The sequence below is a fragment of the Cnephaeus nilssonii genome, assembly GCF_951640355.1.
Source record: "Cnephaeus nilssonii genome assembly, chromosome: 4".
Lineage (NCBI taxonomy): Eukaryota > Metazoa > Chordata > Mammalia > Chiroptera > Vespertilionidae > Cnephaeus > Cnephaeus nilssonii.
This window is the reverse complement of record NC_137075.1, coordinates 9,139,258-9,154,244: the sequence shown is the minus strand read 5'-3', so window position 1 is coordinate 9,154,244 and position 14,987 is coordinate 9,139,258. Positions and strand designations below refer to the sequence as shown.

General features: G+C 40.1%; 1 protein-coding gene across 4 annotated transcripts in view; it reads right to left on the bottom strand.

Annotated features, from left to right (window-relative positions):
* Positions 1 to 14,987, bottom strand: part of NRP1 (neuropilin 1) — a 176,388-nt gene that overhangs the window by 49,590 nt on the left and 111,811 nt on the right. For all 4 annotated transcript variants that reach the window (XM_079767850.1, XM_079767847.1, XM_079767849.1 and 1 more), the window contains exons 9-10: positions 7,960 to 8,291; positions 1,743 to 1,887 (exon numbers count right to left, since the gene is read on the bottom strand). In XM_079767850.1, coding sequence (XP_079623976.1) covers positions 1,743 to 1,887; positions 7,960 to 8,291 — 477 coding nt within the window. The remainder of the gene's footprint in view (positions 1 to 1,742; positions 1,888 to 7,959; positions 8,292 to 14,987) is intronic.

Here is a 14,987-nt window from a genome sequence, read left to right as displayed (position 1 = left end):
TAGAGAAAGGCCTCTACAGAGATGAAAAAGTTGGTATAAGATTACTCATTGATGCCTAAATGTAAAACAGTGGAAATTATAATGTACAAAATAAAAATCATTAAGTGGTATAATAAGCAACTATCATATCAAACTTTCAAACATTGATTTCATATATTATGTGATAAAAATGCAGAGGAGAGAACTGTTCTGAGGTCCATGTGGGGACTGAATTTGTCCTTGATCTGTCCTTCAAATGATAACATAAGTTTATGCAGTAACAACCTTAAATAGACCTCACTGTATATTCACATACATTACCTCATGTAAAGTTTTGTGTCCCTGCAGCAGCCTAAGAAATTCATGAAAGAGAATGTGTCGATGTTGCAGTCTACCAAATGCTGCTTCCTGCTGGTATGCAATGGTAGTCAACACCGCATACAGAAACCTAGATTAGTCAAAGACTTCTAAACAACACTAAAAGCATCAAAGGGATTGGTGGTTGCCAGGGGTTAGGGGAGATGAAAGCAAGGCAAACTGTTTAATGGATAAGGGGTTTTACTCTGGAGTGATGAAAATGTTTTGGAACTAGATGGAGATAGTGGTAGCACAAATAATTGTGAATGTACTAAATTGTTTATTTTTAAATGGTGTATTTTATGTTATGTAAATTTTATTTTAATAAATTATTTTTTTAAAGAATTCAACAGAGACAACCCCACTGAATCTGAGGAAGTTGTATAAGCAACCAAGACAAAAATAGGATTGTGGAGGCACTGATTTGCAGATTAGAATGTTCCAGAGAATGTGCTAAAATGTTGAGTTTAGCAGGCACAGAGAGGACCGCCTAGGGGAAAATACTGCAATTTGTAAGTCTTTGGGGTATAAATGCATGAAAAAAGAAAATTTTTTAAAAACTGGGCAAGTTATAAATGGTAGGAGATCCTTTTTACAGCAGCGTAGTATTCCATTGTGTAGATGTACAACAGTTTTTTAATCCACTCATCTGCTGATGGGCACTTGAGATGTTTCCAAATATTAGCTATTATAAATTGTGCTGCTATGAACATAGGGGTGCATATATCCTTTATGATTGGTGTTTCTAGTTTCTTGGGATATATTCCTAGAAATGGGATTACTGGGTCAAATGGGAGTTCCATTTTTAGTTTTTTTTAAGGGAACTCCATACTATTCGCCACAGTGGCTGACACCAATCTGCATTCCCACCAGCATTGCACAAAGGTTCCTTTTTCTCAGTATCCTCTCTAGCACTTGTTGTTTGTTGATTTGTTGATGACAGCCATTCTGACAGGTGTGAGATGGTACCTCATTGTTGTTTTGATTTGCATCTCTAGGATGATTAGTGACTTTGAGCATGTTTTCATATGTCTCTTGGAGCTGGAGAGCATTATGCTAAGTGAAATAAGTCAGTCAGAGAAATATAAATATCACATGATCTGACTCATTTGTGGATTATAATGAACAACATAAACTGATGAACAAAAACAGATTCAGAGACTGAGAAGCATTGAGCAGATGCTCAAACCTCAGAGGGAAGATAGGGGAGGGTGGAGGGAAGGGGGAGAGATCAACCAAAGGACTTGTATGCATGCATATAAGCATAAACCAATGGTCACAGACATCAGGGGGTGAGGGTATGAGTGCGGGGATAGGGGGCACTAGGAGGATAAGGACACATATGTAATACCTTAATCAATAATAAAAAAAACTTGGAAAGTTAAAGGGATGGAAATTGTAATTACCTTCCACTTCACAGCCCAGCAGCTCCATTCTTAGCCCTAGTCCACCATGAGTGGCTCTCTCAGGGTAGATCCTGATGAATCGTGTGAAAAGAGGTTGAAAAGTTCGTAGCTCAGGTGTATCATAGTTGCTGTTGCCTTCAAAAGACTGTGAAGTATGAAAAATACCAGTTATTAATAAAACCTCCCATTCAGCAGAAGAGTCTCTTCTCCAGTCTTTTAATAGAACAGAGAAATAGGGATAATTCTACCACTTTGTAAATGCCTGACATTCCTTTCATAAATGAGAAAGGAAAAAACAATTTGACTTCTTTAAGAAGTGATAGATGTCATTTCTCAGAAACTAGAGTATACCCTGAGGTTTTACCAGAAGCAGTCATGAGACATGTTTTTAAATGATATGTTGATGTGCCTCAGAGAAGCAACACTTTTACCACTTCCTTGAGGTGGAGGACTATGATCCAGGAAGAGAACTTGCCATTTTTCAGAGCTTATAATAATCACCACATTTTCAATAACTACTCTTGTTACATTCTCTTAAATGAGTGGGTCCTCTAGAAGAGGGATGAATTAAATTGCTGAAGAAGGAAATAGTAAATTTAATGCAGTGCAAATGCTGTTTACTCAAGAACTTGTGTTATTCCAATGCCTGAAAATTCTATTTACATAAGGTGTTCCAGCTTTTGGGGGTATCTATATATATAAAAAGGCAGTGACCGTGATGACCAAAATGACCGTTTGACTGGTCACCATGCAGGACTAGTATAGATGCAGAGACACAGGTAAAGTCTATGAGAGAACTAATAATGAACAAGACAAATGCTTGCCTTCATGGAGCTCGCACTATAAGAAGGTTAGGTCAGGGATGAGAATTCAAAATTGCCACCAGCACAGACCTGAGGTGTTGCTTCTCAGAGTGGCCAGAGATACACCCTGTAGCGGACTGGGGGCATGACTGAAGGGCTGGTGCTGATGTGAAGGCAGGGCCATTCTGGATTTCCCAGAGGAGCCAATGGCTGCCTAGGAGGCAGAGCTTTTGACACTGACTGGCATAGAAACTGACCAATCAGAACCAAATCAGGGTGAACTGCGAGGAGCCAATGGCTGGCTAAGAGGCAGAGCTTTTGACGCTGACTGGCATAGAAACCGACCAATCAGAACCAAATCTGGGTGAACTGCGAGGAGCCAATGGCTGCCTGGGTGGTGGAGCTTTTGATGCTGACTGCATAGAAACTGACCAATCAGAACCTAATCTGGGTAAACTGCAAAGGCAGAGCCTAAGATAGGGGTTGAGGAGGGGTTTTAAGGGCAACAGCTGTTTGGTGTAAGGTGTAAGAAAGCAGTTCAATTTTTTAATAACCAGTTTGACAGTATAGTGTATATGGTTAGCTATCAGTCCAGATATAGGGCTTATGTAGTTTTGTCTGACAAGAGCATCTCCTCCTGCTGAAAAAGGCTTTCCCCTCCCATTTAAGCAATCCTATCCTATATAATTTATCTATACTAATAAAAAGGGTAATATGCTCATTAGACTGAGTCGACCAGCCATCTTCTGGATGTCCAACTTCTTTCCGGACAAAGCCATGGTGGTGGGGGCCAAGGCAGAGGCAGTTAGGGGCGGCCAGGCTGGCAGGGGAGCAGTTAGGGGCAAAATTAGGCTGTCAGGGGAGGGAAATTGGGGGCGATCAGGCTGGCCAAGGAGGCAGTTGGGGGTGAACTGGCCTGCAGGGGAGGGCCATTGGGGGCGACAAGGTCAGCAGGGGCGGGCAGTTGAGGGCATTAGGCAGGCAGGCAGGTGAGTGGTTAGGAGCCAGTGGTCCTGGATTGTGAGAGGGATGTCTGACTGCCCCCGAGGGGTCCCTGATTGGAGAGTGTGCAGGCTAGGCTGAGGGACACCCGCCCCCATGCATGAATTTCATGCGCTGGGCCTCTAGTTTGTAGATAAAAGACCTCCTTTTCTCAGGAAGGGAACAAGTGTATATGGTTAGCTATCAGTCCAGATATAGGGCTTATGTACTTTTGTTAAGTGATGTTCTGATGCGTAGAATTGCACCTCTTTGTCAAGCGCATTTCTAACTTGAAGTCAGTGACATATTTTCAGGAGCTAGGTTATCCATTGCCAGTGCTACTGCTGAATTATTTTTTTTTCCTTTTTTTACATTGACAGGAAGGTCAAAATCCTTGAGTGGAATCATAAGCAAATGGAGCAATGACTAGGCTTCTTTTCTTTTTTAGAAATGGATAAGCCTCACTTTATATCCTCTTCTCCCTACACCATTTTTAATCCAGTCCAGAATGGGAGAAGGGGAGAGAGACGAGTTTAGAAAAATCAAATTGCTTTATCATTAGGAGTGGCCTTTTATATATCAAACAGCCTAAGATGTTTACTGGTGAAAGGTATTGTTTAAAGTGCTTAAAATATATTAATTCATTTAATCCTTAAGACAACTCCACAAAGTAGCTTCTATTATTACCCTTATTTTACAGGTGAACCACAGAGAGGTTAAGCAACTTTCTCATGGCCATATGGTAAGTGATAGAGCTAAGATTCAAGCATGGGCAGTCTGAACTGGTGCTCTTCACTCTCATACTGCTGTGATGCTTCTGCCCTTGGAAATAATCTAGTCAAATGTCATAATTTCAACAGATGAAAACATTGAGGATCAAGGAATTGAGTTCTTTGCCCAAGTCCACACACTTAGTTTCATTGTTTTCTTTAAATTATCTCATTCTAAGCTACTAAACCTGGTAGATCAGACTGAGTGCATGGCCAGCCCCAGGCCCTGTCAGCAGGAGTGGGAACCATACCTAATAGTTGTCATAAAGCATCCAAAGAAGCTATCTTTCAATGGTGGAAATGTCATGACAAAACAGGAGACACATGTAGGAGGAGACAGACAGATTGGGTAGGTTGTGACATAACCAGGGCTTTTCTGAATTCTAGAAGTAAATTAATTGGTCCTTTCTGACTCAGAAAAACCTCCAGGAATCTCAAAGTACATTACTAACATAGACCCACTTCTCTCAATTAAGGTTTCCTTCTATTATTTCCAAGAGTAAATTCCCCATTGGCTGGGGTTCTGCATTCTTGATAGAATTACAGTTGCTGCCAGTAATTGAGAATCTGACATATGTTATTGTTAGGCTCAATTAAGTATTATCAATTAAGAGTAATCTATAATAATAAAAGCATAATATGCTAATTAGACCGGACATACTTCCAGACGTCCTTCTGTCCTTCCGGATGAAGCCAGGGCTGCAAGGGAAGCCCGGGTCTCGGGTGCCTGCCTGGGTGCCTGCCAGCGGCTGGAGGGAGGGAAGCTGGTGCCAGCAGCTGAAGGAAGGAAGGCCTACTCTTGCACAAATTTCATGTATTGGGCCTCTAGTATACTAATAACATAGCTTCAACAATCATAGGAGAAAAGCACTCTTTTAACTTGTGGTTTCTAAAATATTTTCAGAGTTTTTATCATATGTGAGTAGATATTTTCTTTCTTGTGTCCCAGACTCTTCTCCTAATTTTAACTTGAGCAAAGAATTAGCACAAAGTAAATGCATTATAAAAGCTGTCAGTGATGAACTGGGAAGAATATTAGCAATGAAGAGCCATATAGAACAGTGCTAATTTTTTTAAAAAAAATATATGTTTTTATTGATTTTTAGAGAGATAGAAAGGGAGAGAGAGATAGACACATCAGTTGCCTCCTGCATGGCACCCACTGGGGATTGAGCCTGCAACCTGGGCATATGCCCTGACTAGGAATGGAACCAGTGACCTCCTGGTGCATGGGTCAACGTTCAACCACTGAGCACACTGGCTGGGCAGAATTGGGTTAAGTTCACTAACATGAGATCATTTATAAAAAATCTGTGTCCTTTTACTAATCATGTTTTAGAAGAGGGCTTTGTGTATTTAGACCTTCTATCTGTTCCTGAAAAGTCTAGTTAATACAAAGACAGATATATCTTGTCCATCATTTGAGAGTAGGAAGCAAGGAGAGGGCATATAAGATTTTAAATCCATTAAAGTGCTGTTTCATTTCACAAAATAGTACTCATTTTACTGTTTACTGTACATGGCATCCTAAAGAGGTAACCTTCATTTGTAAGTTTAAATATAGTATGTTTTAAATATCTTTATATAATTTATAAATATGTACTGCTTCTAAATTGAAGGTTTTACCAGTTTCTTTTCTCATATAAATATTTTATTTCTGGGAAAGGGCATTTAGGGGTAACTTATTAAGCTCTATATAAACAACATAGAAGCTTTCATGGTTTTAAATACCATAGAAAGATGATAATAATTAATAATCATATTTTAGATATAAAATTAAACACATTCAACCAATCTTGAATGGTTTGTGTTTGTTTCTTTTTGTTAAAATTGAAAACTGTGTGTTGCCTTCTTGAGGAATTCTATATGCAATGTATTACGAGAGTGATAGCTTTAGACTTGATAGCAGACATGTGCATGTACAACACAGGGAAACATATGGTGCATCCTTCCAGAGGTTACGGTAATTTGTTATCTTTCTGTCTTAGAACCCTAGTATTGAAGAACAAGTCACTACAGCACACACTGCCATGTGATAGCAGCTCCAGGAAGTTGTTGATTTCCAGCAACACTTTGTGATAGTCACAAGGCTCACTACTCCTCCAGAGATTGACTCTTAGGGAGAATTGCAGTTTTCTATTTATTTTACTTTTCCTTTCACCAAAACAAGAAGGTCAGACATAAAATGGAAAAGAAATGGACACAAGAAATAAAATATCTATGCACAGATGACAACAACTCAGACAAAGTTTTGGAAATCACAAGTTAATGAGAGGTGAGATGGGAGTGAAATTCTTTCACTTCTGACAGCATCATCCCTGTCAGTGGCTGACCTGCAGCCAGTGAGGGAAAGGAAGTCTCTGCATAACCCCATGTCTGACAGAGTGGAGCTGACTGCACTGCCTGACTTTTGCTTTCCTGCCTTTAATGCCTTTGCTTGAGTCATATATTAAGCCGCATTCCCACACTTGCATAGAATGGGACCGAAGACAATATTCCCTCCAATTAGCTAGAATCTTCTTTTCACAAAAGGGGTAGGTCCTGGGCAAAGTGGGGTTGGGAAGGATGGAACCAAAAGACCAATTGTTTTGGGTGTGAGAAGTTTCATTAGCCGAATACAAATCCCTCACCACAGATAGCACCGAATATCTGTGGTTTGTTACTTATTTTAGTCTCAAACCAGCTTCTGGGTCACCCAACACACTCCTTTCCTAGTTGGTATTGTGTGCTCAGGAAATTAAAATACATTTAATAATCACCCTAAGTAAAACATAATCACTAAAGAACATCTGTTTGGTTAAAAAATATCACACCACATGTTCTGTTGAATATTGGAATGGATAACCTTGAAGACATTATGCTAAGTGACAAATACAGGGTGAGGCAAAAGTAGGTTTATAGTTGTTCATATGGAAAATAATACAATAATCAATGAATGATAGTACAAAAATAAACTGTGTTTTGCATACTCACAACTGTAAACCTGCTTTTGCCCTACCTTGTATTATATGATTGCACCTGTATGAAGCAGCTATAATTGTCAAATCCATAGAGACTGAAAGTAGAAAGGTGGTTTCCAGGGACTGGGGGAGATGAGAAATGGGAGCTATTGCTTAATGGACACAAACTTTCAGTTTTGCAAGATGGGGAAGTTCTGGAGATTGGTTGCTGAACAATATAAATATACTTAACATTACTGAACTGCACACCTACAAAGGTTAAGAAAGTAAATTTTGTGTTATGTGTATTTTATCATAATTAAAAAATTTTAAAAATACACTTAAAGGAAGGAAGAAGATCGAACGGGAAGGGAAGGAATTAACTGATAAATTAGAATCTGCTGAGAGATTTTAAGTTTCCGCCCAGTTTCTGGTGGCAACCACCTGGTCCCCACTCTCACGGTTACCCTGTCTCCTGTCTGTGTCCGACCCTAAGGGAGGGAAAGGTGGACAGATTTGCAGTTCTTTTCCATGTTGATCTCAGACATCACTTTCTATACCTCAGTCCTGTCTGTCCTAGAATTGGGGGTCACTGACCTCAGGAATGAAAGGAAATAAGAAGTCTTTCTTCCTCAGGAAAGGGCAAAGGCCCTTGAGCTAAGTCAAGGATGTGAGGAAGGACTTCCTCCTGGCAGTCCATTTGCTCCCTGTCCCTGGATCTTACCTTAGCCTTGCGCTTGCTGTCATCCATGATCATTTTCCAGTCGGAGCCATTGTTGCTGTATCCAATCTTGAACTTCCTCATGGAAACTTTGTTCTCCCGGTGCTTTCCCCCCTGAATGATGATGCCCCTCACAATCTTCTCCTCCCCTAAGTCCACTTGGAGCCACTCGTTTATGTACGGATGAGGTGCAGGTGGCAGTACCCAGCCAGAGCGACTAGTCACAAGGCGAATGTTTTCAGGCATCCAATTCCTGTCCCCTTGGTTTGAGGCTGTAATCTGGGAGTCAGAAATAAGTCCAGACACCATGCCCAACATTCCAGAGCAAGGATAATCTAGAGGGTGAAATGAAATAATGTAAAATGATTTTATTCTTAGAAAGACTATGACATATTGAGTAAAACATTTTCTGTACCCATGCCTATAAATGTTTAAGTCTCTGTATCATTTAAAATTAAACTTTCCTCCTTATACCACACTCCAATAAAGAAAAAATTCAATAAGAACGTACATTTCCCTCCTTTCTGAGTTTTTCCAAGACAATTAATAACATCATAGATCTTTTTATATTTTCTATAGCAACCCATGTAGCTTTTGAGAATAATGAGAGTATCAATCATTCATTAATTGATTGGGAGCTTAAAAACAAAATGTTCAACATTTCAATTATTTTCCTTTCAAAATTATACATCTCAAACAAAGACATGCACAGGAATAATAACCTATTTTTCTTTGAAACAACTCAATTCTGCATAATATAATCAAAAGTTAGTCTCAAGATATAATCATCTTAGGAGGCATATATCTAACTAGTGACCCGGTGCATGAAATTCCTGCACATTAAAAGGGAATTAGAGGAAATATTTTAATATTGCTATTTGCCCTTTCTCTATAATAGAAGTGTCAGAGATGAAAGAAAATTAGTAAAATGTATATGAAAATCTTCCTCCTGTCAGAGTCTGGGGCGTGCCGCAGGACCCAGAGTCAAGTCCCCATCCACCGGCGCGTGCCTCAAAATTGCACAAGACCAAAACCGAGCCGGCCCCACCCCCATTGGGCTAGATCCAGACCTGGCTGGCCCCACCCTTGTCAAGCCCCGCCAGGCGGGGGGCGCAGCCTCAGGTTCCCTGGCCTGGTGGCAGGCAGGGGGCACGGCCTCCGGTCCCCCATCACGCCCCGCCAGATGGGGGGGGGCATAGCCTGAGGTCAACCATCAAGCCCTGCTGGGTGGAGGGGGCACAGCCTGAGGTCCCCCAGCCTGGGGCGAAGGGCATGGCCTGAAGACCCCCTGCCCAGCACCAGGGAGGGGGGCACACCTTGAGGTCCCCTGTCAAGCCCTGCCGGGTGGGGGGGGCACAGCCTGAGGTACCCTGTCAAGCCCCGCCAGGAGCGGGGCATGGCCTCAGGTCCCCTGCTAATTGTTCATTACAGAAACCCTGCCTCTGCTGTGGGCGCAGCCAACTTGTGACAGCATGAGGGTTAATTTGCATATTATCTTTTTATTACATAGGATACAATTAAACTATGTCAATGTTATCAGTTGAACCTTAAGAATTAACTACCGAGATACATTCCAGATCATGGACTGATTTACAGTATAGATCATGTCATTTTTATTTTTTTTTTACAGTTTGGGCCTACTCACATAGCAATTATGCATACACTTTCTTTTTTTTTTCTTTATTGATTAAGGTATTATATATGTGTCCTTATCCCCCCCATGGCTCCCATCCTCCCACTCATGCCCTCACCCCCCTGGTGTCTGTCTCCATTGGTTAGGCTTACTAGTATATATGCATGCATACAAGTCCTTTGGTTGATCTCTCCCCTTTACCCCCCCCCCCTCCCCTACCTTCCCACTGAGGTTTGACAGTCTGATTGATGCTCCTCTGTCTCTGGATCTGTTTTTGCTAATCAGTTTATGCTGTTTGTTATATTCCACAAATGAATGAGATCATGTGATATTTATGCATGCACTTTCAACCAAGGATGCCAGGCCTTCCATTGGATGTCCTTGCATAGCCGCTTCTCATTTACCCCTTACATAGAGGCAACTGAAATGAAGAACTTCTTCACCAGGGGTGTGGGGTACAGGGAGGCTTTCTCTCATTCTGTTCCTTCCATCTTGCCCTTCCCACTATCGGACCAGTTAAAATCTTGACCCATTTTCAAATGCCATGTCAGTTATTCTCATCTCTTCAACTGGGGGTGGTTTCCTTCTCTGGAGGTCTTCTCATATATCAATGGCCACATTCAGTTCCTTGGATGACTGCTATTTGCCTCCCCACATTTTAAGTTCTCTTGATGGAAGAACCAAGTCATATTTAAAATTTTTTTATGACTTCTCGTGCCTTGCTTTATAAATAGTATTTGCTCAACAAATATTCATTGAATGAATCAACTTATTAACACAATGAAAGGCAGCTGTCCATTTTCAAAGCACCTTTTCCTAGATGGGATCAGGAAACTAACAATAAATTCAATGGGGCGTATGAAAAATTTACAAAAACTACTTTACTGGGGGGGGGGGGCTATAAAATTTTAGCGTTAAAAATAGAAGTCACATTTTTAGTCAGTGTGGTCACACCTGCTTGATTCAAAACTAGCTTTTATAAAGAAAATGTTTAGCTGGTAATGAGGACCAGATGTTACCATTTGGAGAAAAACACAATTAACTTGAATATTGTAACAAGAGCAGAAACTTTACCAAATGAATGTCCTTTCTCTAATGCAGAGCTGGATAGGGTGCAGTTTACAACCCACAAACCTAGCATGCCCAACCCCTATTGGGCCAACGGATACATTGGAGGACAGACTGCCATTCCTTCTGTCTGTCTGTCTCATCCAAAAACAACGAAGAACAGTAAAAGGGAACCTTGATTGGCCTTTGACCGAAAACTTTGAGAATCTTTCAGCAATGCTTGGGAGAAAAAAAAAATTAACAATTCAAGGTGTAAATGAGATGGAGGGATTTAATTTCATTTTCCATAGTAGTAGGCTGGGTCAGATGTACTTCAGCCTGGCTGCATGTCAAATCCTTTGGAAATAATATTGCCAGATTTAGCAAATAAGCAATCAGATAAAAACAAAACAAACAAAGAAAAAACAAGAAACATGATGCCAAGCTAAATTAGAATTTCAGACAAATAAGGAATAAGTTTTTAGTATAAGCTTCTCCCAAATATGGCATGGAGCATACTTATACTAAAAAATTATCTGTCATTTATCTGCATAAGACTTAAATGGACATTTTATATTTTACCTGGTAACCCTGTTTGCAAAGCTTAAAACCAGTCCTAGATGAAGAGATGAGTCTGTGATGGTGAATTGAGGTGGTTGTTTTCACTAACATTATTTTATAATAAAATCTTTTACTTTAATGGGAAAACTGAGATATACTGATAAGTCAAATACTCAGTTAACCAACCTTCAAAGAATGAGAAGGTAATAACTTCAGTTGATGGAAGAACCTGAGTGAGCATAATTAAATCTTCCCCTGATGACTCAGAAGGTATCTTTGGATGCTGTGGTGCCTGAGATTATCACTGAGAAGTTCTGATTAACATAGGAACACACTAATGTGTGCAGAAGCACTACTTAATACATGCCTGGGTAACAAATACAAGTTAATAGAGTTTGTAGTGTGTTCTCATACATTAAGCAGTTAACCTACAAGATTAATTTTACCAATTTCCATCTTTGCCAAAATGATAAAACCTGCTTTGTAAATCACTTATAAAGTAGAATGGTTTGCTATATTCTTGTTTGTATCTCTATAGGATGACACATCATTGTATACTCTGGATTATCCAAGATTAAAAATTTCAAAAACGTATTTTTTGAATACTTTAAATCAACAACAATTAGATTAAAATGGGGGTTCTTGAGAGTTTGGAAGTCAAGTGCTGCATTCACATGGTAACTTTTAATTCAATCGTTTTAAAAAATTCAGATTGAGTTAGGACCTGCCTCCTCAAGAGGATCTCAAATTTTGAGATCCATCACTTGTTTCTCAGAAGGCATCAATAAAACTGCAATTCATTCATTCACTCATTCATTCAAAAATCAGCACGTGGAACACATTATGTTCCAGGCATATAAGACACAACAAAAAAATCAGTCCACCAGGGCCACTTCTTTCATCAGCCTCCACTATGAGGGGAACATGGCCTCTAAAAGAAAATTTTCTCACTAGAGTGTCTGCTTGCTGGGGCTTATTGTAGGGTCAATTTATTGTCTACTATGCACTGTCTAGTTACTGGGTACCATTTAGTAAGCACTTACTCTAAACGAGGTATGTTATATATATATTCTTTTGCTGAATCCTTATTATGGCTGAATTAAGTTTAATCTTTTTAAAAATATTTTTTATTGATTTCAGAGAGGAAAGAAGGAGAGAGAAATAAATAACCTAAATATGTATATTACTATAACGTTAAAAGATAGTGCCTCTTGCACTCCCCCCACTGGGATCAAGACTACAACCCAGGCATGTGCCCTGAGCAAAATAGAACCATGACCTCCTGACTCAACCACTGAGGCACACTGGCCAGGCTGAAATAAGGTTAAGTTTACTGACCAGGAAATGAAGGTCAGAGGGACTAAATGTCTTGCTCATGGTCACACATTCACTAATGGATAGTTCAGAGCCAAGGCTGGATGTCTGTGTACCTTCTGTCCATGTGACCATCATTATAACATGCTAGCCTCTTTAAAAAAAGCCTGCCTTGATCAATTGTTTGGAGATTGTAGCTGTCTTACTAGAGAGAAAATATCTAAAATAAAGTAGGGGTCACAAATAACAAACTAGCCCTATGAGCCTAAAGGCAGTATCTTATTTGGAAAAACAAAACAAAACCTCAGTCTATATACTGTAGTTGTAAAATAGAATATGCTATTTCAGATATCTGGTTAAATAAGTCATTTAATCATTTAAAAAAATATAAAGACATTATTTGCCTCTTTACATGAGAAGACTCACACATTCTTATAATTAACTCTCAGGAAACTCCTTATGAAAATGAAAACAAAGCATTCAGGGTTAAATAAGTATTTTATTTAACTAAAAGGAGAGCCTGGAAATTCAGAGTTCAGACGAACACATTTGGAGTTTTTATAAAGTTTACCCCTCTTTTTTTTCTGTACAGTGACATGAAATTAAGATGGAGTAATAGGCCATAAATTTCCACCTTGACTTAAAATGGCCTTGTCTCTGCAAATTTATGGGTATCTCTTAAATTTGTAATGCTCTGAAAATGACCTAGAACTTTCCCTTATATAACTTCTGAGAAAAAATAAAGCCAAGGTTATATCTTACTTTTCAAATGTCCTTTCCTCCTCCAAACCCTCCCACCCAATTCCTGCCTCCAAGGCCTTGACCTTTCTAAGTCTTAGGTCCTAAAACAATAAACATGTCTGTCTATATGATGGAAATAAATAACATTTTGGTAAGAAATCAGATGTCAGCTTTTACTTTCTAAAATGGGCTCTACTGTAAACAGTGTAGTTTTATTTTTTCCCCACTTAGTTTGTTCTTTTCTAAATTGCTTACAATTTCATGGAAAATTGCCTGGGTGACTTTTTTTTTTCCCTTCAAAAAAATCAGTATTTTCCTTATCTAAAAATAATTATACTAAAGAGGATAAAAATAAAAACAATAGAGTTGGCCTTCATGGAATGAGAAATTAAATACCCTAAATATGTATACTAATATAACATTAAAAGATAGTTCACAGACTTTTAAAAGTTGTTTACTTTTCATTACTTTTGGTGAATCAGTTATTGATTCTGTTTTGAATTTTTAAACTTACTTTAAAGGTTACATTGTACTGCTCTTTTAAAAATGAAAACATTGCATTATATTTATTTAAATGAAAGGGAACTCTGATGTGACTGCTATTTTCTTCAGAATGCCCAGTGGACAAGTCATAACAGTTCTGATAGCCATAGCAATACAGTGAGAATAACAGCAGGACCATTCTTTTCCTTCTAGCTCTGTCCTGACCTGGCCACTTTTTATTTTAGCTACTTAGTCTCTTAGAACTACACTTTCTTCATCTCTTAAATAACCCACCTACTTGTAGCAAATTTAACACACTTTAAAGTCTTATTAATGCCAGAATAAGCAAATTAAAAAACTAGATGTATTGCCCAATTTATTTCTAAAATTAGTATTTTATTCAACAAAAGATAGCTATTGAGACAACAGCTAAGAGAAAGTTGCCAAGGTAGTTAGTAAGAGGAGAAATTCTTGCAATTTAAACTCCTTAACTGTAGTTCATGAGGCCACCTCTAGAATTCAAAATTAAAAAGATAAAGCAGGAGGAGAACATTCCATGCAATATGCAAATAGACCAAATGGTGGAACAACCAAACAACCGGTCGCTATTACGTGCGCTGACCACCAGGGTGCACACACGGAACATGGCAGGCGTCGGCAGCAGGCAGCAGAGCACGAAACATAGTGGGCATCGGCTGTGGCGGGATGGTGGAGCAGGTGAGCAGGGGCGCTAGACCAAGGTGGGGTGCTGGTCGCTGTCATCAGGGTAAGCCTCTGATGGTTACTGAAAATTCTTTGCTCCCGCACACTGGGGTGCTGCCGGGCACTCACACCTGCTGTTGGCACCAGAGCCGCTGCAGGCATCCACTGCTGGTGCCTGGTACCAGCCCCGATCACTTTGGCGTCATCTCTTTCAACTCACCTGAGGGCTTCTCTACCTCCTCTTGCTCTTGAGGGGCGATTGGGGCAGCAGCCATCGCTTGCACCCACTGACAGCACCGGCCCCGCTCACACCCGCTGCTGGTGCGGACCCCAATCGCTCCGTGCCATCAGCGGGTGCAAGCGGGGCCAGCGCTGTCAACACATGGGAGCGGTGGCGGGAGAGGGGTTGCGGGCAGACAGGGGACTGGGGGCAATGGTGGGAGGAGCAGACGGAAGCTTTGAGGATGGGCCAAGACCTGCCCCTGTGCCCACCACAGCCTTGCTGCCCACAGTTTCTTTCAAGGTGCACACATTCGTGCACTGTGGCTCT